The 25,663-nt window shown below is 34.6% G+C and overlaps 4 protein-coding genes across 4 annotated transcripts; 1 reads left to right on the top strand and 3 right to left on the bottom strand.

Annotated features, from left to right (window-relative positions):
* Nucleotides 1-4,894: 4,894 nt before the first annotated feature.
* On the bottom strand, nt 4,895-5,449 carry LOC110106073. The gene has a single exon (XM_020835815.2). It carries the CDS (start codon nt 5,410-5,412, stop codon nt 5,002-5,004), a length of 411 nt encoding a protein of 136 aa, XP_020691474.1. The 5' UTR covers nt 5,413-5,449; the 3' UTR covers nt 4,895-5,001.
* Nucleotides 5,450-10,542: 5,093 nt separating this feature from the next.
* On the bottom strand, nt 10,543-11,130 carry LOC110106076. The gene has a single exon (XM_020835817.2). It carries the CDS (start codon nt 11,095-11,097, stop codon nt 10,720-10,722), a length of 378 nt encoding a protein of 125 aa, XP_020691476.1. The 5' UTR covers nt 11,098-11,130; the 3' UTR covers nt 10,543-10,719.
* Nucleotides 11,131-14,955: 3,825 nt separating this feature from the next.
* Nucleotides 14,956-15,517, bottom strand: LOC110106074. The gene has a single exon (XM_020835816.2). The coding sequence runs from the start codon at nt 15,485-15,487 to the stop codon at nt 15,095-15,097; it is 393 nt and encodes a 130-aa protein (XP_020691475.1). The 5' UTR covers nt 15,488-15,517; the 3' UTR covers nt 14,956-15,094.
* A 3,200-nt stretch (nt 15,518-18,717) lies between these two features.
* LOC110106068 (UPF0426 protein At1g28150, chloroplastic) lies at nt 18,718-19,761 on the top strand. Its single transcript, XM_020835806.2, has 3 exons — nt 18,718-18,971; nt 19,079-19,237; nt 19,316-19,761. The coding sequence occupies exons 1-3, from the start codon at nt 18,942-18,944 to the stop codon at nt 19,502-19,504; spliced, it is 378 nt and encodes a 125-aa protein (XP_020691465.1). The 5' UTR covers nt 18,718-18,941; the 3' UTR covers nt 19,505-19,761.
* The last annotated feature ends 5,902 nt before the right edge of the window (nt 19,762-25,663 follow it).

The raw sequence follows: 25,663 nt of genomic DNA on the forward strand, positions 1-25,663 counted from the left end.
AATTATTGGGCACATTGATTCTGTGAGTGATTGTCACCAGTTATACATTATATATTTTCGAAAATTGGAGAATAAGTTGATACAACATAGTAGGCATGATCATATTGAGTCATTTGGATTCTTCAGGAGATATTTTGTTGCTCATTCGTTCATCTTCCTTTGAGGAGAGGAAACTAAAGGCCATGAACTCGAGGATAAACCTACAAGTTGATTTCAAAAATAGAGTTAGTGTTGACGGTGTACATCAGCCTTATAGGCAATTGTGTGTGTTGATGTTGTTTGTAATAATAGGCGACAAAATCAGAAGGCATCAGTTTATTTGTAGAATAGTAGTTTGGTATTGATGGTAGAGAACCCTAGTCGAATATAATGATTAGAGATTCGTAGTCAGGTGATGATGATCAAAGGATTATAGTTGAGCAATGGTGATCAAGAGATCATACTCGGGAAAATATGATTGGGCGATTGTGGTCAAATACCATAATTGAGCGATGGTTGTCAGAGGACCTTAGTCGAGTGATAATGATCAGGCGATAGTGGTCAAAGGATTGTAGTCGGGTGACGATTGTTTGGCGACCACGAATAAAGGATTGTAGTTTGTCGATATTGTTCATAGGATCATAATTTGGTGATGGTGGTCGAAGGATTATTATAGTCAAACAATGATGATAAGAGGATTGTTATCCAATGAAAATGGTCATTGAATCAATGTCGGGTGACAGTACTTGGAGGACCATAATCGAGAAATTGTGACCAAAGGACTAAAGTTGTGTGATAGTGATCAGAGAATTATAGTTTGGTGATGATGATCAGTGAGATTATAGTTAAGCAATGATGATTGAAGACCATAATCGAGGCGGTGGTTAGAGAACCATATCCTTGTTGCACTAGTTGGAGGACCATAGTCAGTCAATTTGGTTAGAGGATCCTATTCGGGTGTTGGCGATTAGAAAATTGCATTCGAATAATGGAGGTCGAACAACTGTGGTTAGATGGTGGTGGTTGGAGGACCATAGTTGACGCTCAAAGGGCAAAGGTCTAATGTCGGTGGTTAGGCAATAGTGGTCAAGTGGTTGTTATTAGATTGTAATGGTTCAATGGTAATGGGTTAGACGACGGTGGTCTAATGGTCATCATTTGTCTGCTATAGTCTAATGGCACTAGTCGAACGGTGGTGGTCTGAAGGAACTTAGAGATTCTTCAAGCCTATGAGTATTCTTGAATATCAAGCCATGGGTCCCATTCATATAGAGAGTGTGTTTTTATTTATAATTTTTTAGAATGGCAAGTTTAGTAAATATTGCCAAAATTTAGAACACGTTATTGGACGACCCATATTGAGTCTCTTAATTATATAATAATATTTTAGCATTGAATACCTTAATAATACCATAAATAAGTGATATTAAGCTCATTAGATTCGTCTTATCGAGACACTCAATTTGATTATAAGCACGTAAGATTTTAAGATCATATGACCATTCAATTAAAGTCTTAAAGTTTTTAGATATACTTCAAGTGCTTGATCTGTGCTTTTTTGGACATGAATTTTATAACTTTTGTTGTAAATGACAATGAGTTCATCTTGTCAAAATGTTCAATTTGACTATAAGCTTATTGAAATCAGAATTTGATTATAGACATCTTTAATTCAAATATTCATCAAAATTCGTGTTTACTCAAGTAGATTTTTGATGAAGTATCACTTGTTGTTTCCTTTCTTGCTATTCAATCTAAACAAAATATTAATGTAGAAGGGGAAAATAAAAAGCAATTGAAGAAGTTATTAATTGATTGCCTAAGTATTTTGAAGTCTTTCTTCTTATAAATATAGTACTTCTAAAAATCAAATGAAATATCAATGCATGAGATTTTTTTTTTTTCAATGTGAGAATATGACATAGGCTTTTCTTATATACAAATGAAATAAAATTTAGTCAGTTTTAAAATATATTACATATGTTTGTCTAATTAGCCATTTTTAGGTTTTTAGTTGGCAAATCTTTCTACTAGTCATTTGTATCTATCGCAAATATTATTGATTGTTAGGGCCTTTAAATACCTTTCCTCCACTTTAAAAGGCGATCGAATAATGAGTTGATGACATATATTATATAACATTTTGAGAGAGGATTCTGAGGGAGAGATTATTCGTAGATCAAGTGTTCATCTAATACTCATACGGATCTTACATTGGTCATGATCATTCTCTTGCAATCTGTTGAAAAGATTTTTAAATGCTGTAAATTTTAATTTTTAATCATTGTATTAGTAGAGATTGCATTATATTTCATTATTAAGTATTAGGATCACCACCAAAGTTCAAAGAGAATTTTTAAAATCAGGTTTTTCTTTTTTAATTCTTAGGATTGTTCTAAATAAAATTTGGCAGATGTGTCTGCCCAATTAAACAAGAATACTCTTGGCAATAACAAAGATGTAAATGCTTATCCATATACTCAAGGAGGGAAGGAGGAGATTTGTGATGCCAAGTTAGGAATAGTAAAAACCCTAAATATGCATAGTACATAAGCACGAATCTAGGCAGGCTGGGTGGCTGAATCACATAAAATATTTCTCTATCATACTCCATAACAATCATTCACTTAAAATTTCGTCATTCTCTTGACTCACTTGGATGCGTCTGAATGATGTTCAAATTCGAAAATAAGTTTGCACACTTTCGCAAAATAATTAATGAAAAATATTTTTTTCAAAGCATAATTTCAATTTTGTTGTGCTGCTATTAAGACTAACATACTTATTAAGATATGTTTGCTATTTTTTATTTTGTCGTTTTCAAATCTCTCACATGATTTTTAGTGCACCCTTTTGCTCATTTTTTTATACTCCCTTTACTTGCATGTGTGTGCAAGAAATTTTCAAATTTTATGTGAAATATTTTCTTAATATATTCATTTGTATTCTTTAACTCACCATTTAGTTGATTTTTTTACTCTTCCTTTGGTTTCTTTGCAACAATAGAGGAATTATGAAAATTCATGCAAAATAATTTTTTAATATATTTTATTTAGGCTTCAGCATTTTTTATATAATCTATTTTTGAGTCAGGATTCCCATAATAAGCTCACATATTCTGGTAATTGGGGGGAGTTGGCATATTTTTAGACTATGTAAATGCCTCATTGGCTTTTATTTAAAGAAGTATTTATCTATTCATGCCCACAAGCTATAATTCAATATATAGTACAAAAAATTATTTGGTAGCTAACTTGTAAGCGACTAGATCAGAGTTTCATTGGAGTTAGTTTTATGAATTCCATTAGAGAAAGCTTACTTATAATTTAATATTATTTGTTAATATATGATTTGTAGAGCAAATAATTGTTTTTTATATTTGAAAATAATAATAATCATAACACTATATGTGGACAACACTATCAACAAAAGTGTCATAGTTGTACACCCACATTTTCAGCAAATTCGGTACAAGCTAAGTCAATCCAATTGAAGCTAACTTAAGCTGGTTCAAGCTAGGTAAACTCGGCCTACTCGATCTCAAACTCACATTTCTGTAAAAGAATTGGTACCAAGCAAGCGACTATGATCTAAAATTTCATTACAATCGACGAGTGTAGCTTATTAGTTAGCCCTAGTGACTACTACGTATGAAGTGACAACAACTCTTGAGATTATTAAACGAATAGCAACTTTTCAAGGCAAAATATTGATGAGCAACTCAATTGCTCGGCTATTAATGTAAGCCAAGTTGGACCTTCTAATTATATTACACAATTGTTATATTTTTTCTTATTTTTAACATAGTCATGTTTTTGACAAATTCTGTAACTCTCAAGTCCTAACTCAAATCACTAAATAAGGGTTGATGGGTGAGCTTAGTTTACACAATTTTATAATGAAGCAAATTTTATAAAAATTTCAAAGCTCTTATTATAGAATTTTGTTTCTCTTTTTTTTTTTCATTCAATAAGCTCAATATTATTGGGTATAATTTATGGCATGAGTAATGCCAATTTTATTATTTAATCTATTTCAATTTTCAAATATGACAAAAATCTAACAAGAAATTTCAATTTATTTCGAGATTTCTAAGTTTTTAATCATATAATTAAACTGAGCATAAATCACAAAAGAAAACAAATGGCGATAGTACATCGAGATCATCATTTGGACTGTGTCATAAAGAATGTGCCTCTTTGAACTTTCATGCGTAGATCTAATATCATATAAATTACACAAATGGCAAGAAAACTTTTGGTGAATAATTTTTTATTTATCAAGGGGTTGTTTGATTGTTGAGTATAACATAAAAATAATATAGGAATTGTAATTGTTGGATGTTTGATTTGAAGTTAATTGAATAATTTAGAATGCTCTCTTTGATGAATTTAGAATTCACTCAAATGAGTCAAAGTTCAAATCCAAACGAAAAACTCACTGCTTGTAATCTTTTCTCCTCCATGTAATCGCCGCCATCTTCTGTCATGAGCGTCAACCACCATCGTTGGCCAGTCGTTACTGGTGACGTTGATGGACATCAATCTTATTGGTAATGTTGTGTTCTGTCGCCATAGTCGGCAATCACTACTGCTGATCGACGTTGATGGACATCAGTCTTACTGGCCATGACAGACATTAATGTTGTGTTGACAGTGAATATTAACATTAGCGATGATGATAAACATTGTTGTTGATGATGAATTGATGATGGTAGAAATTAGAATTGCCGGTGATGGTGGATGTCAATGTTTTTGGTGATAATAGATGTTGGTGTTTGTGGCAATTACGCCGATGAGTTTTGTTGGTGATGATGGATGTTGGTATGTGTTGTAATAAAGTTTTTAAAAAAACTCTTTTTTTTATTGAAATTTTGTTCTCATTGTTGCAGAAATTAAAAAAAAAAAAAAGTTTATTTCTATGCATAGCTTGCAAATATATCCATAATTCCTGTAAATGGATTCACAAGACACAAAATTATAAAAAAGAACTCAACCTGCAGGCGGCAGCGAAATTACAGCGCTACCGCGCATCGATGACAGAGTTATAAAGATGAATCAACACCTTCTTCTCAAAGTTTCCACCTTTCAAACTCCCCTGCCTCGCCCTCGGAATCCGGCGATCCCACACCGCCCCACCGACGCCGTCCTTCTTCGCGGCGACGCCGCCGTCTCCGGCGAGCATCAGCATGACGTTCATGTAAGCGTCCCTTACCCTCGCCATCACTCTTCCCGGCGTTTTGATAACAGTTAGCTTACTCAGCCTTATCACCGGCCGCGCCAGCACCACCGCCTTACTACAACGCCGCCACTTTTTTCCACCTTCGTCACCGAGCGTCACCACGTCTATCTCCTTCCTCGGCGCCGGCAACCTCTCCAACCTCTGGTAGGTTCGCCGCCGCCAGCAGGACTGCAAGCTCTTGATTGCCTCCATTGGATCAGCGATGAAAGTTTCATAAGGAGGTTTATATTTTTATAGTATTAATCAAATGGTTATTATCCAAATGTTGACATTTCTACGGTTTGCTAAGTTATGATTTGTATTGACTTGTTCATATTCCTTTTCTATAATAAATTAGAGGTGGTTAGCAGGAAAGTGTGTCGATCAGCCCAAGAGTTTGACGTTAGCGTGTTTGTGAAGCATAATTTGATATTTTTTATAAGTCAATATATACTGCGAATCAAGAGAAATTATTAGGGGGGAGTTGGGACATAGAGAATTATTCAATTTTGTGACTGTGAACAGTAAAATAGTAGTTATTATTCGCTACTGTATTTTTACTATTCACTACTGTGATGCTCCAGAATCTTTGAAACTCTGCAGTTAAGTGTGCTCATCTTGGAGCAATTGTAGAATGAGTGATCTACTAGGAAGTTACACCAACATGATAAAACCGTGAGATTCTTAAGTCAAAGAGGACAATATCTCGATAGTTAAGGACTTGTACTATTACATCTACTAAATTTTTACTGTGCTTTTATTGTTCATAGTCACAAAATCGAATAATTATATGTATCAAACTTCGTATATAATAATCTCTCATGATTGAGTAAACAATAGAACTGTAAAGCAATAACATTCTTTCTTTCATTCTTTTAATGAGCACTGCGTTTTCTTCAAAAGAAAACGACAATGAATAACATCCAAAGAATATTATGAAAGATTTGACTAAGAAGGATCATCATTTCCACTATTCCATAAAGTTTCTCTTGGCCTCATAATAGCAGGGTAATTTGGACAAATGAAGGAGCTGTGATGATAGTTTCATGATCTGGCATAATCAAATAAATATATGAATATGATATGAAATATATTTTAAAAATTTTGAACTTGAATTGATGGGTCAAATAGCTTTCAATTATATAATATTTTAGTAAAATTGAGCAGATCAATAAGACGAATCTAATGAATTCAAGATCATTTGATTTCAAATGTTTGATAAATGATTTATGATCAAGGACATTCGTTGCAGAAATAGGAGGTTCAGGATTTGAGAGAAGCAAAGAGTTATTTTATATTTTCAGATTATTATTGTCGACAACCACCTCCAGCAGTTGTCGCCATAGTCTCCAAACTTTTGTCAAAATCTAACTCCATTGCTGAGGTTATAGTCATCCACATGTAAACATCTAAATTCTGTAATTCCTATAATGGTGCGAAATTGAGTATTCTTTTATCTCCAATTCTATAATGAATTATTACAATTGGGCTGACCCCCTGAATTTTCTCCTTCTCGAACTTTTCATATAAAAAACTTATAGTCTCCTATACATTATTTCGTTCATGCTTGATTTGTATACAATCTTAAGACTCTATACTCTAGCTCTACCTTTGCAAATTTTCTAGCACGAACAATTAAGAATTGTAATTGTTGCGTCCTGGAGCATTCGCGGCGGTAGAGAAGTATATAGTTTAACATCTTAGCATTGTACGAAGATCTAGCACACAAGCAGATAAGAGAGGGGGGATATTCATAAGAGACACCAGAGTTTTTTACGTGGAAAACCCCTGAAAAGGGGGAAAAACCACGGGGCCTGGCCCAGTTTGAATGAATCCACTAGTATTTGTAATCGTTACAAATGAGGCTCTTCCTTGGGAGAAGGCATTGGATTGATGTAGCAAATGTACATCATACATATTGCATTACATAGTAGGAATTACATATTCAATTATATAATATTTGAGTAAAATTGAGCAGATCAATAAGACGAATCTGATGAGTTCAAGATCATTTGATTTCAAATATTTGATAAATGATTTATGATCAAGGGCATTATTTGCAGAAATAGGAGGTTCGGGATTTGAGAGAAGTAAAGAGTTATTCTTATATTTTCAGACTATTATTGTCGACAACCACCTCCAGCAGTTGTCTCCACCATCTCCAAAATTTTGTCAAAATCTAACTCCATTGCTGAGGTTATAGTCATCCACATGTAAACATCTAAATTCTGTAATCCCTATAATGGTGCGAAATTGAGTATTCTTGTATCTCCAATTCTATAATGGATTATTACAATTGGGCTGACCCCCATGAATTTTCTCCTTCTCGAACTTTTCATATAAAAAACTTATAGTCTCCTATACATTATTTTGTTCATGGTTGATTTTTATACAATCTTAAGACTCTATACTCTAGCTCTACCTTTGCAAATTTTCTAACACGAGCAATTAAGAATTGTAATAATAATAATTACTTATATTTATGATTATATTTGGAAAACGATTATTATATTTTATTTCTACAATTTAAATTTTTGCCTATAATTAATTAGTTATTTACATAAAAATTTGTGGATTTTACATAAACTGAAAGTCAAATTAGGACTGAAGATTCATTCATTTCACTTAATTCTGCAAGTCAAATTAGGAGGCCGTTTAATAATCTTCATAAGATAAGCATACATTGATTGAATTCAGATGCAACTTGCATTTATCTGAATTTTTTATTTATTTATTTGGTAAGCTGAAAAAAGATTTAATATGTCATTTAAAAAATCATTACCGACCTCCAAATTTAGAAGTTAATAATAATAATAATATATAATTAGTGAGAAAAACTAAACTAAATTCAGATAATTGGTGTGGCATCATGTCCTTGTATATCTTTGATGTGGCTCTAGATGTATCTGGTAAGTACTATGGGCAGGAGGGAGTCCTGGAAGGCTAGTGCTCTGGTGTATCCTCAAATGTGAATATCTTAGACTACCAAGATGAGTATCGTGGGTGAGTATACGAAAGCGATCACCCTAGACAAGTGCAAATCTTTTAGGGTGAGTCTTCATAAGATAAGCATACATTGATTGAATTCAGATGCAACTTGCATTTATCTGAATTTTTTATTTATTTATTTGGTAAGCTGAAAAAAGATTTAATATGTCATTTAAAAAATCATTACCGACCTCCAAATTTAGAAGTTAATAATAATAATAATATATAATTAGTGATTAAAAATAAATTAAATTCAGATAACTTGTGCACCATCACGTCCTTGTATATCTTTGATGTAGCTCTAGATGTATCTGGTAAGTACTATGGGCAGGAGGGAGTCCTGGAAGGCTAGTGCTCTGGTGTATCCTCAAATGTGAATATCTTAGACTACCAAGATGAGTATCGTGGGTGAGTATACGAAAGCGATCACCCTAGAGAAGTGGCAAATCTTTGAGGGTGAGTGATGAGTTGTCTAGGCAAGAATTCCATACTAGTGGCTATGGGTTGAGGACAAACGTAATTGATAGAGTCGTGATTACCAGTTCTATAAGTGTGTACCTCTTGTAGCTTTAACAGGGATATTCGTGGAAGAAAAATGACATTAACTGAAGTGAATCGTTGAAAGAACAGAGTCATCATAAACTAAGAACTTCTATGAGTGAAGGCTTGCTGACGCAAGTTTATTGGTCAAACTTGCTTAAAATATGTGTCTCATTGGTCGAGCTCCTTGACAGTAAGCTTATATAATGTGAGCTTCATTGAGTCAAATATCTGCCTATATATGGACTTGGTCCAACAACTGCACTTCAAAGTGATACTCATTTTAGATTAGTGCATTTCTCGACCGAGCTAATCAACAACAAACCTATTTGATTCGTACAAGTTACATATTATGACGTATAGGACTAAACAACTAAGTCAAATTGCTAACTTCCACTAATAGCTATAAAAAAATATACATGCATTAAATTTGATAGCTACCATGTCAATAATACAAACTGGTCAATGAAATACAATAATAATAAATTGCACTTCATATCTAAGAGTCAACAATTATAATTATAAAAAAACTAAAGGAGATGAGAGTGAACATCCCTTCTTTCATACAATTCTAACATTTCAAATAAAAAAAGTGAATCTAAAGGTCATAAATAATAAATTCATATTTACAAAACGATAATTTATTATTCCACCAATTAAATTAACTTTTGCACTTGCAATCAGAAATTGTAAAAATCGTAAAAATCGCAAGTTGATGATTTTCCCTCAAGAAATCAATTTTTCAAAAGACAAGCTAATTTATCAACGAAACAAAATCAAGATTAATTAAACCAATCAATCTTTTTTTTTCTTAGCTTTAGTTATCAAATTATTTTGGACAATATCATACTTCTCTTACAAATATTTTAAATTATTTTCAAGTTTTATATCTCTAGGATGTCTGATAATTTTGATGGACCATCAAAATTAGATTAGATCATACACGAATTTTGATATATTTTTTAATTAAAAAAATTTTACAATTAAATTCATAATCATCAAAATTTTGTTTTTTTTATAAAACTTACATTCAAGATGAATGTTTTGAAGAGAGGGATCTAAATCCAAACGAGCCCAAATCAAGTAAGTAAAACATAATTGAAATCTTCAAAATGCTAATTGGATGACCAAAAAAATCTTCGAATTTTGCATTTTGTTTTTCAAATCGAATGTGTTGACAAGATGAATCCAACGAGCTTGGTATCGCTTGAAATCACAAAGGCGTTTAAATATTGAAAGAATCAATATATGTCATCTGATGGTGGGTTCTAGAGCTAAACTATATTTAAGGAGCATGTCAATTCCTAAAATTATAAATAGACCTCTACTCTCTAAATGAAGTAAACTACTAGCTTGAGATTAATAGATCTCAAAGGTTGCGACAATCGCAAAGTTCCATTAGATCATTTCCCAATTGTTGTTGTTGCATCAACATCATTGGAACAAAGTTATCCAACCACTATTGTCAAATCATCACTGACTGCCTACTATAGTTGGATGTACAGCTACCTTTTACCACAATCATTAAACCTCCACCCCGAAACCACCAAGTATGGTTCTTCGGCTCCCATCACTAGACTACAATCTTTTGATCTATGTCGTCCAACCACAATCATTCAATTGTCGTTACATAACAACAATCCTCCAACCTTCATTGTCTCAAGCACAGTTCTTTGATCATCATCACATCAAAATGATCTTATAAATAAATATAATATGCATCAGCATATTTTGCCTCTATAATCTTCAAAAGCCCACTTTTTTCTCTTCATCAATAATCTCAACCCTTACTAATTCAGCTAAAAGATTTGTGGCTCTAGATACTAATTTCTTTTATTAAAATCTGCTTCAAACGAACTGGAGATTGGACAAATAAATAAATTTACAACCTTGCAAAATTTTGCAAGATTCTTCCAAATAATTTACAATTAGGCAATAATATCAATAAAAATAGAAATTACAATATAATACAACAATCAATAATAAAAAAATTTATCGAGTAGCAATAACAGAGTTATAAAGATGAATCATCACTCTCTTCTCAAAGTCTCCACTTTTCATACTTGCCTGCCTCGCCCTCGGTATCCTGCGATCCCACACCGCCCCGCCACCGCCGCCTCCGGCGAGCACCAACATGGCGTTCATGTAAGCATCTCTCAAACTAGCCATCACTTTCACCGGCGATTTCGGAACACTTAACTTCTTCAAGCACATCGCCTGCCGCACCACCACTCTCTTCCTTGACCGCCGCCACCTTTGGCCGCCGTTGCCAAGCCTCACAACAGCAATTTTCTTTGCAGCGGGCACGTCCTCTAATCTTTGGTAGGATCGGCGGCGCCAGTAGGATTTCAAGCTCTTGATGGCCTCCATCGGTGCAGCTCTCTGTTCTTCCTTCTTAGCTGATATTGAAGTGCTGAGGATTGCTTTTGTATTTATAGTGTCTGGGTTTTATTTTGTTAAAATAGTCAAAGTCAATGCGTGGATTTGTTCTCTTGTGTACTGGGTCAACAAAGGGCACGTCCGTGTGGGGAGATGGTGGGCCCAGTTTTCCTTCTTTGTTGACCGTTTAATAAATGGGTGGTAAGGGCCGAGCAGATGCGGGGATGGATCTAATTCGGATTCAACCCGAAATTGATACGATCCTACTTGCCAGTAACCTGAACGACCCAAATTTGATCCGTTAATATATTTTGCTTATTTTTTTTAATGACTTATTAACTATAAATTTTATATTTTTTGATAAAAAAATAATAAGATTATATCCACATGTAAAAAAATTAAGAAAAAAAATACATTAAATGAGTTTTTACTCAACTAGCTTAAATAATGGGTTGGAAAACCCAACACGAATCTGACATGTTAATTAAATTAGTCAATCAAACCCGAATTTTTCGTGTTAGATTCAGTTCGCATTGACGAGTCAGATCACTTCTTGACACCTTTAATTTTTAGTGGCTGCTAAATTAATATTTTCTAATTTGTTAGCAGAAAAATAAAAACTATATTTTTTTGAGAGTTTATAAATTGAGATCCTACATTTACAAATGGGAATTTATATCCCTATGAAAAATTTGCAAAATTCACGTGAATCTAGAGATGAAATTTAAATTAGAAACTTCTAGAATTAAATTCAAGATCAACTAAACTATAATTCCAGCAATTTGATAGTCGTACAGAATGTCTCAATAAGACATACCCAATAATACTGCAATGATCCAATCCTATATCAGTACATATGAGCATTATTAATTATAGATCACTTATAAAATTAAGGTTTTGTTTGAGATAGTTTTTTTGCAACTTTCTTAAATAGCTTTTGAGTATAAAAAAATTTTGTAATGAAAAGCCGTTTTATAAAGCGGTGAGAAACTGTCCTAAAAGATGCTTAAATTCCAATTTATATTAATTCACAAAGATTTATTTGTTTTTAAATGAAAAAAAAAAACAATTACTTTTAGCATTCAGTCATAATTTAAAATAATATATGATTATAGCTCAAATTAATTATAATTGTAGCTCATATGGATTATTTCATGATTAGGAATAACGCGCTTTGCAGAGTACTTTATTTATATGTTAATAACGACAAAAGAAAGCTTATTATGCCAATTTATTAAGTTGATCAATACATTAAGCTGTCAAAGTCAGAAAAACCCAACTAAGCACGACTCTTTAAAAATTTTGTTAAACAAAATAGGATTATCTATTTATTATTTTTCGAGATATAGTGTGATTCAGTCAAAAGAATGAATCAAAGGTTTCGTTTGGGGTAGCTTTCTTAACGCTTTCTAAAATGTATAAAAAATTTTAGTTCACGAAAATTTTATATTAAAAATATGTTTTAGATCATCTCCAACTTTAACACTCTAAAATACAATAATATTTTAAAATGTAGTAACTCATCTCCAATTAAACTCCATTTCATAACATTAAAAAAGAATATACTAGGTATATTCTTGCTCCACCCAAACTCCAACTGAACAAAAATGGAGAAAAAATGATATTTGTGAACAGTGCGACATCTATATTGGGGTCACTCTGTTTTACCTAGCGCTAAATGTCATTGAATCTGGCATTTGGTTGGAGCTCGCGGTGACTGCAAATGATCCTTTGGGGCTCGAACGACCAAAGCGTGCATTAAAGTATTTCAGCTCTGCCTTCTCCCCATTTTGACCACGACTTGCTCGATAAAGAAAGGGAGAACGGAGAGAAAGATGAGAGAGAAAGCCAATTTTTGGCCATTTTCATCCATCGCTTTTATTGTAAAAAGTGTTCTGATTATTGTTAGTAATTATCCTCATACTTTTGTTTTTGATGATTTTGATTTCTATATATTTATCTCTATTAAATCTGCCAACATGCATTATCTCTTGATTTTATGTGCTTTCAGTGTATAACTTTTGATATGTTATAGATTTGATTATTGTGATCAATATGACATTATTTTATTATATTTTCACATATTAAATATGTGTAAAAAATTTTTGGGTAAAATGAGCAAGAAAAAAGACAAACTAGATATTTGTTGAAAAATATTATACTATAATTTGACATGATAAGACTGCAAGGTAATATATACTGGAATGATTGATATGATTAAGTCATGCAAGAACATAATATTGCAACTAGTCTGACTCTGATATAATGTACAGATAGAATATACTGATATATGATATGATAATCCCATGTGATATCCTCAAGATCCACATGATCCTCCTATGGGAGTTAGTGGATTAGAGTCATAAAAAGATGGAGATTGATTGAGTGTTATAAAGAGTCAGGGTGATTCTCACGTGTTTCATGAGGAGTTATAAGAAGTTCATTGATTGAGAATAATAAGGGGTGACTGATTGAGAATCATAAGTGCATGAGCAAGATCAAGATTCCCTCTTCTGAATATCTGAAAAATATACTTATATTGATTACTATCATTTATTACTTCTTATTGTTATTGATACAGATACTGTAGTTTATATTGTATTGGTACTAACTATTATTCGAATTAGTCATAATTGTTGATGTTCATATATAACTTGTTGAAGCTTGTATGTGAGAATCAATAGGTGACTCGCACTCCCCATATGATTAGGTTGAAATATGCTCCATTTGAAATTAAACATACCTTCAACTAGTGTTAGACATGCTTGATTTTTTAAGTTTAGAATATGAACATTTAGGCTTTATTTGTTTGAGCGTTTTTTTGCCTTCTCCGTTTCCTAAAACGGAGGATTTTTTTTTTGTGTTGTTTGGTTCGTCAAATCACGTTCCCATTAACTCCTTTTTCTCATTTTTCTGCAGTTTTGAGAATGCTTTTTAAATGTGCTTCTCCGTTAGAAAATTCCATTTTCTGAACTAATGTTTTTTAAAACTGTGTTTTACAAAAGCACAAAAAAAACAAACGAAGCCTCATTTGGTTCAGACCAGTTTTTCAATTAACTTTGGCCTTTTCGGTCATTTCTATATTTATATCATATTTTTTTTATATTTAAAAAGTACATTTGTTTAATGTATTTTTTTTAATTAGATAAGTTATAAAAAAAAAAAATCTAAGACCTAACTAAATAAACTGAAAAATTGAAATCTGTAAAAAAAAAATTGCATAAATAAAAATATATATCTATATAAAATAAAAGCAACATCTAACGTAAGGTTATCAATTTTTGTTAGAACCATACATTTATTCTTAAAATTTAAAAATTTTCTCCAAAAAACTAAAATCTTAATTTTCACAAGCTAAAATAAAATAATATTATTAATAATAATCAATGAAATTTAAATAAAAATTTTCAGGAGATTAAGAAGGGAAAAAAATCCTTCAGATCTACTGAAGAATCAACCTCAAACTGGTCGGAAATCAAGCTGAGTAAAGCGAGAGTGAAGAGCAGAAACGGGAAATGGGGAAAATTGAAACAGGAGCAGAAATAAAGCCTTCGACCTTCCAGCAAAAGATCAACCATTTAAGTCTGACGATTTTCGCCGGCGAATTTTCCGTGGGGAAAATCTCCGGTAGATTTTCCGCCGTCTTATCAGCCGGTAAATCCGGCGATTATATTCCACCGATTCGGCAGCCGGAAAAAAATATAATTTTCCTTTCAGTGATCAAACTCCATGTTTGATCGTTTGAAATATCGGGATTAATCGATGTGATGTTGGATGCATTTGCGGTCATTCTAGCGATCAAAACTCTATGTTTGTTCGTTTGCGATTCCAAATGCGTACAGGCAGTGCTTATGAACGAAAAAGATCAACAATTGATTAAGAACTGTTTCAAACAAACTGAATAGACTAAACAAAATTTCATTCATAGTTTCACAAACAATTTTGTGATTCCTCTAAGTATAACAGCAGTCAAAAATTAAATTAAGAGCTACCGAGTAGCGATAACAGAGTTATAAAGATGAATCATCAATCTCTTCTCGAAGTCTCCGCCTCTCAAACTTCCATGCCTCGCCCTCGGAATCCGGCGATCCCACACCGCCCCGTTCTTCCTCGCAGCAGCACCCGCACCTCCGGCGAGCATCAGCATACCGTTCATATAAGCGTCCCTCAGCCTGGCCAGTAGTTTCCCTGGTGAAGCCAGAACAATCAGTCTCTTCAGTCTCAGCGCCGGCCTCACCGCCACCGCCTTCCATGACCGCCGCCAGCTTTTTTGGCCGGCTCCGAGCCTTACAACCGCAAGCTTCTTGCTTGCCGGCACGTCCTCTAATCTCTGGTAGGCTCTTCGGCGCCAGTAGAACTTCAAGCTCTTGATGGCCTCCATTGAAGCAGCTCTCACTTCTTCCTTGCTGGTTATGAAGTGAAGAGCAATGAAGGTTTCTGTATTTATAGTTGCTCGGGTTTAAATCGCCAAAACAGTCAAAGTCAAATCATTGACTTAGTCTTTGCTTGACATAGTCAACGTAAATAACGTCCAGCTGGAGGCGGATAGCGAATGTATATTCCCAATGTATTTATTGCCAGCTAGCTATAATTGAAGACAAGATCAAGCTGTAGTTCTGTAATTTAATATTATCTGAAGAAGACGAAGAAGAAGAAGAAGGTTCAATTATTGTGGGAGTTGAAGAGTTCATCAATGGAGATATTCACTTTATAAAATAAGTATAATAAAATTAAATTATATATAAAATCAGTGAGCAAAATCTACTGTACCTAAGCTAGCTACATAAAATGATTGTTAGGTCTTCTAGTCAAGAGAATTGTGGGTGAGCTCAATTTAGAGGAGCAAATGAGTCGAGTCGAGTCGTATATTTACCTAATCAAATTAAGTTTGTTTAGTTCTTATTGAGCTTGAGTCAAGCTCGAGCTCAACTCTAAGCTTGTTTGCTAAATTGAGGTTCGACTCACTAGATAAATTATAGTTTAGAGTTCGATTGAAAAGTTCGAGCTTTATTTCTTGATTTTAATTTAAATTTTTTAAATTAAATTTGAATCAAATTATTAAATCAAGACATTCATTGATGCTCTAATAAAACAATATCAAAGTGCTTGTCCATATTATTGATAATTATGCACCACAAACTCAGACATGAGATTTGAGATTCTTGATAGAGTGCAACCCTTAAGTGGATGTCCACATTGAAGGTGATCATCATTGTTGTGTCCTGGAATATTCGTGGCGGTAGAGAAATATGATATTTAATGTCTTAGCTTTGTACGAAGATCCAACACACAAGCACATAAAAGAGAGGGTGTAACGTTTATAATAGACACCAGGAATTTTATGTGGAAACTCTTGAAAATGGGGAAAAATCACGGGGTCTAGCCCAGTTTGAATGAATCCACTATTATTTGTAATATATTACAAATGAGGCCCTTCATTTGAGGGAATGTCTTGGCTTGATATAATAGATATACATCACATAGAATACATTACATTGTAGAAATTGCAAAAATTAATATTTATATGTTCATTTAGTCTGTAAGATCATAGTCGGCAGGTAACGGAGGTTGGAAGGACCATAGTCGACAGGAGACATGGGTCAGAAAGATCGTTGCCTAGCGATGGAGGTCGAAAGGACCGTAGTAGGCGACGAGATCGAAGGGACTAGTCGGCAGGAGACAAGAGTCAGAAAGACTGTTGTCTAGCGGTGGAGGTCGGAAGGACCGTAGTCAGTAGGAGACAGGGTTAAAAAGACCATTGTTTGGCGATGGAGGTCTAAAGGACCATGGTCGTCAGGAGATAGGGACTAGAAAGATCATTGTCGTAAGGCGGTGGTCCGGCCGGTGGAACTATGGGCATCAAATGATTATTTGGTGGAACTCTGTGCATCAGGTAGTGGTCCGGTGGACCTTCAAGTGTTAGGTGGTGGTTCATGGGAACTCCAGACCTCAGAATGAGGCCTAAACTTTCGTTAGACCACCGATAGAAGTCAGAGTTCCACAATACCAATAAATAACGCCTGAACTTCCACCAAACCACCGCCTTACGACTATGATCTTTCTGACTCCTATCTCCTACAGATTATGGTCCTTCGGATCTCCATCGTCAGAAAACAGTCTTTTTGACCCCTGTTTCCTATCGATTATGGTCTTTACAACCTCTGTCGCCTGCTGCGGTCCTTTCGACCACCATCATCAAACAATGGTCTTTCTGACTCGTGTCTCCTGTCGACTATAGTCCTTCCTACCTCCATCACCTGCTACAGTCCTTCCAACATCCATCATCATACAACAAATTTTTTGACCCCTATCTCTTGCCGACTACGATCCTTTCAACCTCAATGTCAGACAATGATCTTTTGACCCCTATCTCCTGTCGACTGTGGTCCTTCCGACCTCCATCACTAGACAACGGTCATTCTGACCCCTGTCTCCTGCCAATTATGGTTCTTTCGACCTTTGTCTCCTACTATGGTCCTTCTGACCTCCATCGCTAGACAACGACCTTTCTTACCCCTGTCTCATGTCGACTGCAGTCCTTTCGACTTCTACCTCCTACTACTGTCCTTCCAACCTCCATCGCCAGACAAAGGTCTTTCTGATCCCTGTCTCCTACCGACTATGATCCTTCCGACCTTCGTCGCATACTACGGTCATTCCAACCTCCATCGCCAGACAACGGTCTTTCTAACCCTTGTTTACTGCCAACTATGGTCTTTCCGACCTCAGTCGCCTACTACGGTCCTTTCGACCTCTGTCGCCTGCTACGATTCTTTCGACCTCTGTCGCCTACTACGATCCTTCCGACCTCCATCGTTAGACAACGATCTTTCTTGCCCCTGTCTATTGCTGACTATGGTCCTTCCGACCTTCGTCACATACTACGGTCCTTCCGAACTCCATCACAAGACAACGATCCTTCTGACCCTTGTCTCCTGTCAAATACAGTCCGACCTCCGTCCCCTACTACGATCCTTATAACCTCCATCACCAGATACCAGTTTTTCTGACTCATGTCTCATGCTGACTATAGTCCTTTTGACCTCCGTTTCCTTCTATGGTCCTTCCGACCTCCATCGCCAGACAACGATCTTTTTCACCCATATCTCTTGCCAGCTATGGTCCTTCCGACCTCCATCACCTACTACGGTCCTTCCAACCATCATCACAAACTACAGTCTTTCCGAACTTTGTTGGTGCCTGCTGACTAAACAAATATTTCAATACTAATTATTCAAATTCTCACCATGTAATATGATTTACATTTGTTACCTCAACCTAGAGCCTTCCCACCAAGAAGGGCCTCATTTATAATCAACTGCAAATAATAGTTGATTCATTCAAATTGAGTCAAGTCCTGTGATTTTTCTTATTTTTAAGGGTTTCCACGTAAAAACCATTGATGTCTATTATGAATGCTACACTATCTCTTTTATCTAATTGTGTATCAGATATTGATATAAAATTAAGACGTTAAATGTCATATTTCTCCACTGTCTTAAATATTTCACTACGCAACAATCACCAAATTACTAATCCTCGAAGACTAACTTTTTTCATCTGGGAGAATTTTATAAGAAATATTAAAGAATCCCATCTTCGAATACAGTTCTAGTCAGCACCACTATCGATGTATCGATTGTTACATATCAGTCCAGATTCGATTACTACCAGAAAAGATTCGATTTGATTATTTTCATCAAAGGCTAAGGTTGCCCCGTTATATTCGGCTGATAACCTATTTAAGATCCTTTTTTTTTCCTACTGCGAGAGTTCAATCCAGAAATCAAAATCGTTCAAGAATCTTATTAGCTCGCAGGAGGAAGTCTGAAGGCATGGCTGGCCTCTGTGCATCCGCAGCCGCAGTGAGCCTCGAAATTACACAACTTTATTGCCTCTGCAACTCCTTTCTCATTCCCCCGCCAACGTCCGCACATCGATTTGTTAAAAATCTATTTTTGCCCATTTGCAGAGCAGGTTCGCTTCCATTCCTTTCTCTACCTCTCCTTCCTGTTTGAAGCGTGGTCGGAAACCGTGGGCTTTATCACCTAGAAAAGTTCGAGTCGGTTTTAGGGTTCAAGCCTTCTTCAATCCCTTAGAAGACCAACCTATCGTTAAGGATGCTCTCAAGGTGTTTGTTGTTATGCGTAAAACATTTTGGTCTGCAAGGAAATGCCTTTTTGACTGTATCACATTTTTTTTTTCTCAGGAACCGGTGGCCTTCTTAGGCGGGATGTTTGCTGGTCTCCTGAGGCTGGATCTGAACGAGGATCCCCTTAAGGAGTGGATCTCGAGGACTGTTGAGGCCTCTGGACTCAAACCCGAAGAGGTAGTCGATGGGATGGAGTCGAGGTTGGATGAGAATGAAGATTTTCCTCAGCAGATAGAGATTGAATGAGTTTTTATCTTTGGAATTCGGTAAGCGGGCTTTGCATTTAGGTATACTGATAGTGTATGTGGCACTTGCGTTCTGTACTAAGTTAAGTTTCTTTTAGGATGCTCTTCTTCATCAGTATATGTTGGTTTTATAGCCAACTTTATTCAAATAGCTTTTGTACAGTTATGGCATTACAAATTGAATGGATAGGTTTTAAGCCTTTTTCACATTGGCATTTTCTTGGAAATGTTAATTATACATGGCTCTTGTAGAAAAAATCTTGGACTAGCGTATAAGGTGTTTTACTTGATCCTTTAAATTATCTAGTGATATACATTATTTGAGTGTAACCTAAGGCAATGTGGATATAAGTTGTTTAAAAATCTTTGCAAAGAACATGTTTAACAACTTGTGCATCACTTGGCATGAACACATGAAAAATGAAGACTCATAATGGAAACCTTGAAGAGCTAGAATATGAAAACCTTGAAGAGCTAGGATAAGTATGATGATGATGATGTGGTTAATGATTTTAGTGCCATCTTTTGAAATTTGTATTTTTTTTTTTCATTTAGTTGACTCATAAATGATTTCAATAAAATTCAACAATGAAATTGAATAAGAATCCTCATCAATGACAACAATATGAGAGATATAGCGAGAAATATCCTGTCATTGAAACCACATTCTTTATTTTCGGTTTAGGGTTGCTTGATTGGCTGATATTGATGGTGTTTTGCTATTTCAATAATAGTTAACATGTGCCTAATATTTGGTTTTCTATCATCTATGGTTGCATCTAGTTAGACATTAGTTTAATCAAATATGTACTTTCTAGTTATTTTAATAGTTGAAGGAAATAAAGAGAAAATTATCATCATTGAAAGTGCTAGATTGGAAAGGTGTGATTTAATTATTGGATTTTTTTCCTCATTTTATATTCTTGGAAATGGTGAGTAATGAAGCGCAATGCTTGCAAGTTTAGTGTAATTTAGCGCACTTTCCTCAAACAGGGAGTAGGGAGGAAAAAACTCCTAACCACTTGACCACAGTTTTAGCTACTCTCCTCCTTATTATATTCTTCTTTGTTTTTCCTATTTGCTTGTTTTTTTTTTTCATAAGTCAAACATCAAGGACTTTTTTGATGGAATAATTGTCATGTGGGTGGCTATGATACACCGACACTTCTCTCCAAAGAGGCATACATTGTCCGGTACGTTTCAGATACAACACACATCCAACACGTATCAGACACACCTAATACATGTTCGATTAAAAAACATTTAAAAAAAAAATTTGGACACACTTGTCTTAAATATTTTATTATTTTTTAAATACAATTTCCTATATTTAAAATTTTTATTTATTAATAAATAAAAACTAAGATTAGAGAAGCCGAATGTTGGCCATTAAAAGAGAAGCATAATACTAAGTTAAGTGTGGCAGAGATGAGGATGCTCAGGTGGATGAGTGGCTTTACCCTTAGAGATAGGATACGAAATGAGCATATACGTGAAAAGGTTGGAGTAGCTCCAGTAGAAGATAAGATTAGAGAGAGTCGCCTTAGATGGTTTGGTCACATAAAAAGGTGGTTAGGAGAGTAGATGTATTAGATTTTACTTGTGTTAAGAAAAGTAGGGGTAGACCATACTTGTTAACAGCGAATGGCGCACCATGGCGCAAAGGTCCTATTTGAGCCATGGTGCATAGCGCACGGCGCGGTGCACGCCATTTTGAACATGGCGCAAATTATAAAAGAATTATAAAATATTAAGCATGAATATGAAATATCATTAAATTGAAAGACAAACTATCATAATAACAAGCAAACAACGACAATACAAATAAATAACAATCCAACATAATTTCAAATCCAATAAATAGTCAATCTTTATACAACTAAAATATATTTAAATGAAATTAAATAGCATTAAGAAGATAATAATATGCAATCTAACATTTATCTTAATACTTTTAAGTTTTAATATATTTAAAAATTATAAAATATATTATCTTAAAAAATATATTAAAAATATTTATAATTACATTAAAAAATTTTTAAAACAAATGACGCGCGCTATTTTGTGCCGCGCGCCATTTGCCATGGCGCGCTATGGCGCAAATAGCTCGTGCCATTTTGAATGTTTGCGCCGCGCCGCGCCGTGCGCCATGGTGCGCGCAACTTTGTGCCATTGACATCTATGGGATAGACCTAAAAAGACTTGGTTAGAAAATATTATGAATGACCTTTCTTTATTAGATTTAAACGAGAATTTGACTTTTAATAGGACACAATGGAGAAAAAGGATTCATGTAGCCGACCCCACGTAGTGGGATAAAGGCTTGATGTTGTTGTTGTTGTAATAAATAAAAACTAAATATATTATTTTCTCTCAACAGCTCCAAATATGTTGCTCGCACTCAATACCTTTTTTTTTCGCACTCAATACCTCATTCCTTAAACATTCAAATTTTAATTTCTCTCTAACGGATCGCGGCTAGGGTTTCACAACAACACATGATGCCATCGTAACATCAGCGTCCGACACTCTCATAAAATCTATGTTTCAAACCATCTCAAAATCAAAATTTGACACAAGCAATTTCTACACCCACAATCATGTCCTCGCGCCATTTCGATATTCATCTTTGTCTAACATCGTCTTAACATAGATAACCGATGTCGTCTTGGCATCAATGCTCAATGTCCATCGCACAACATCAATGCCTGATTACATTGTCGTCTCCTCTTTTGATTCTCGACATCGTAAGATTAATTATTTTAAACGCAAATCCTAGTTAAATGTTTTTATTTCTCAATTATTTTAAATATTTTGCTTACTTAATTTCTATGCACTATTTTTAAAATAAAAAAATTTATAATATCGTGTCCAACTCATGTCCTTGTCTCATATTTTTCATAATTGAAGTGTCCCGTGTCTGTGTCGTATTGTGTCTGTGTCGCCATGCCAATTTCTGTGCATCATAGGTGGGTGGAACACGATTCTCTCTCTGCTCTCTTCTCTCTTCTCTTATTAACCCTCTCACTTTTATAACCCTGTTGCTCTCCTTCTCTCATCCTTATTAGAAGCCAAGGCATAAAGGGTACATATCCTATATAATTATGCTGATAGTTAGGTTATCTTAGTTTTCCAATCCATTTTTATTGTTAGGATTAAATTAAAAAAGAATAGATAAAATTTAGATTTAATTGTCAATTAAAGCTGTTGATAGTTGGGTCATCTATTTTTATGGATAGCAATTGAAGAGGATCTACACCCATACATAAAACATCGAAGGAACAAGGAATAAAAAAACTCTAAAATGCATGCCCTCTTGCTTGCCTTATCAACTTTCATCATATTCATCGCTTTATCTTCCATTCACAGTGGCGTTGATTTACCCTCATCATTCATCATCTCTAGCCTTGTTTCGTCATCTCTAACCATAGGCCATGGGGTCGTCATAAGTTGTTCTTAGAAGTTTGTGGTCACGCTTCTTGGTTTTTCGTTGTTGGCCTTTATTGCTAATGTGCTATCTAACCACCTTTACACTAATTACAAAGCCAATTTAATGTGACAAGATAAGGTCCAAATGTGAAAATTCTAGCTTATGCTTTCGTATTAAGGTTATGTTATAAATTTATCATAATTTTAATGTTCATGTAATAGTCCTAGATTGTACTAATAAATATGTATAAGCATATTAAATTATGGTTTGGTCTATCAGATTGTAATAGGGTTATGCGTTAATAAAAATATAATAAATTTATATGTGAAAATTAGGGCTACAAATGACCACCCGATTCGAGTATTTGTATTAATGTTCAAGCTTAACTCATTTAAAATTATAGTTGTTTGAGCTCGGCTCAATACCTGACCAAATGAGTGTTAGTTTTGTGTGGAATCTCTGATTGCGTCAATCAATTGAGTTGTACTGCTGCCTCAAACCTCAATTATATCGGGCAAGCTCACTTGGGGGTTGCACGGGGTCCTCCCCCTGCTTAGGTTATGCTATTTTGCACCCTTTTTTTCATATAATCGTTCAATGTTGTAGAACTGTGTACCCGAGCACTGCGATGCTCCAAACCCTGGCGCTGTGGCACTGCCAAGGAGCATTGTGATATTGTCAAGCTGATTGGAGACAGAGAGTGGAGCGTTGCGACACTCCAAACTTGGCGCCACGATGTTGCGAGGCTGGATGACAATTTTCTTATTCGTTTTTCATGAAAGGTTGCAACCTTTGGTGGTTTCATTGTATCTCGTTGTTAGTTCTATTATGAGAATGGTGCAATGGTGAAGAGAGATAAGGGGAGAACTAGATAGAAGAAAGATTTGTATTATTTATCCAAAATTTTCATAGTGAGTTTCTTGGTGTGGTGTGGATTCGTGACTTTTTTCCCATTTTTAAGTTTTTCCACGTTAAATCCTAGTGCTCTTTGTTTCCGCTGTAATTTTTTTATTTTTTATTTATGTTCACTACATGGTCTACTTTCCCAACAACTAGTATCAGAGCTACATTCTTCAGTTCGAGTGGGAGTGATATCTAACAAAATAAGATACAAGATTGAAAAGTTTAATGGTTTGAACTTTGCATTATGGAAAATGCAAATTAAAGATTTGATGTATCGAAAAAAGTTGTATTTACTGTTGTAATGAAATGCTGAGAAGTCGAATTCAATGATTATGGAGTGAGAGGTTCTTGATCGGACTGCCCTAGTTATGATTCAACTTTTATTTTTCTCATATGTCGCCTTCAACGTTGTAAATGAGAAGACTACAGTCAGTCTCACTGACTAAGATGTATGAAAAGCCATTGGCCTCAAACAAAGTATTTTTGGTGAATAAATCATTCAATATAAAGATGTTAGACAAAACTTCAGAATAATCTAAATACTATGATGCATCAATTGTGTTTAGTTGATGTAGTTTGATGATGAGGTGAGACCGTGAGAGCGTTGCTGCTATTATCTTCATTACCATATAGCTGTGATGGGCTGATTACTACTATGAGTAACTCTTCAGAAAGTTCAAAGTTTAACTTTGATAACATTATAGGGTTAGTGTTTAATGAAAAGGTTTACAGGAAGTCGAACAGTGAATGTTCAAATTCTACTTTGAATGCTGAAGCCAGAGGAAGGGGTTTGCATAAAACCCCAAGTAGAGGGAGATGTAAATTAAGGAGAGAAAAGTCTACTTCAGATAGAGTGAAAGTTGTGTGCTAAAACTATAGAAAGAAGGATCTCTTGAGGGATTGTACTGTTCCAAAAAAGGCTAGTGGTGGAGGTCAAGATGAAAGTCACTCAACAAATTTATCTACAAAAGAGTTTTAATCAGATTATATGATATATTTTGTCTCTGAATAATTCTAAATTTTAGGTTATAGATTTAGGTACTTCATTTCATACAAGTTCTAGGCATTCATGAACTACACTTAAGATGATCTGGGAAAATTGTATCTATGAGACAACAAGCTCTCCAATATTATAGGATAGGAAGATGCTGATATCAAAATGCCATATGGGTTAACTTGGAGACTCAAGGCTATTAGGCATGTTTCTTGTCCAAAGAGGAATTTAGTTTTTGTGAATCAGCTTGTAATTTCAGGCCATGACATCATTCATTGGATATTCGTGGAATGTCACAAAAGGGGCTACGATTATCGCTCATGGCAGTATTGAAGGCACTTTATATATGTTATCAACAAAAGATCATATTCTATTGGTGCTGATTCAAATTTTGATGAAAATTTTTGACATCGTATGCTTGGCCATATGAGTAAGAAATGCATGCATTAACTTCTTACTAGATGAAAGCTTCGTAGTTTAAAATCTATAAATGTAGATTTTTGTAAAGACCATTTATATGGCAAGCAACAAAGGTGAGTTTTTTAAAAATAGGTTCAAAGGTGAAATCAAAGAAACTAGAGTTAGTGGTTACTAATGTATAGGGTCCTGCACTAGTTTCTTCTATAGGATATTATTTTTATTTTGTCCTTTTATTGATGATCATAGCTAAAAGGTATGAGTTTACTTCTTGAAACACAAGTCAAATGTGTTTTATATTTTCAAGAAGTGGAAGATAACGGTTGAAAATGAGATAGGTTTAAAGCTCAATTGTCTCAGATCAGATAATGATATTGTGCTTTGAATTGTGTGACAAAACTTCATGGAAGGGTGCA

Source organism: Dendrobium catenatum, unplaced genomic scaffold, assembly GCF_001605985.2.
Source record: "Dendrobium catenatum unplaced genomic scaffold, ASM160598v2 fragScaff_scaffold_1497, whole genome shotgun sequence".
Lineage (NCBI taxonomy): Eukaryota > Viridiplantae > Streptophyta > Magnoliopsida > Asparagales > Orchidaceae > Dendrobium > Dendrobium catenatum.

What these genes read in the sequence shown, in the direction of transcription:
- LOC110106073 (XM_020835815.2), bottom strand. Translation starts at nt 5,412, where the DNA reads ATGGAGGCAATCAAGAGCTTGCAGTCCTGCTGGCGGCGGCGAACCTAC.
- LOC110106074 (XM_020835816.2), bottom strand. Translation starts at nt 15,487, where the DNA reads ATGGAGGCCATCAAGAGCTTGAAGTTCTACTGGCGCCGAAGAGCCTAC.
- LOC110106076 (XM_020835817.2), bottom strand. Translation starts at nt 11,097, where the DNA reads ATGGAGGCCATCAAGAGCTTGAAATCCTACTGGCGCCGCCGATCCTAC.
- LOC110106068 (XM_020835806.2), top strand. Translation starts at nt 18,942, where the DNA reads ATGGCTGGCCTCTGTGCATCCGCAGCCGCA. An exon ending in TCTGTGCATCCGCAGCCGCA is followed by an intron (nt 18,972 to 19,078) that starts GTGAGCCTCGAA and finishes GCCCATTTGCAG; the next exon opens with AGCAGGTTCGCTTCCATTCC. An exon ending in TCGTTAAGGATGCTCTCAAG is followed by an intron (nt 19,238 to 19,315) that starts GTGTTTGTTGTT and finishes TTTTTTTCTCAG; the next exon opens with GAACCGGTGGCCTTCTTAGG.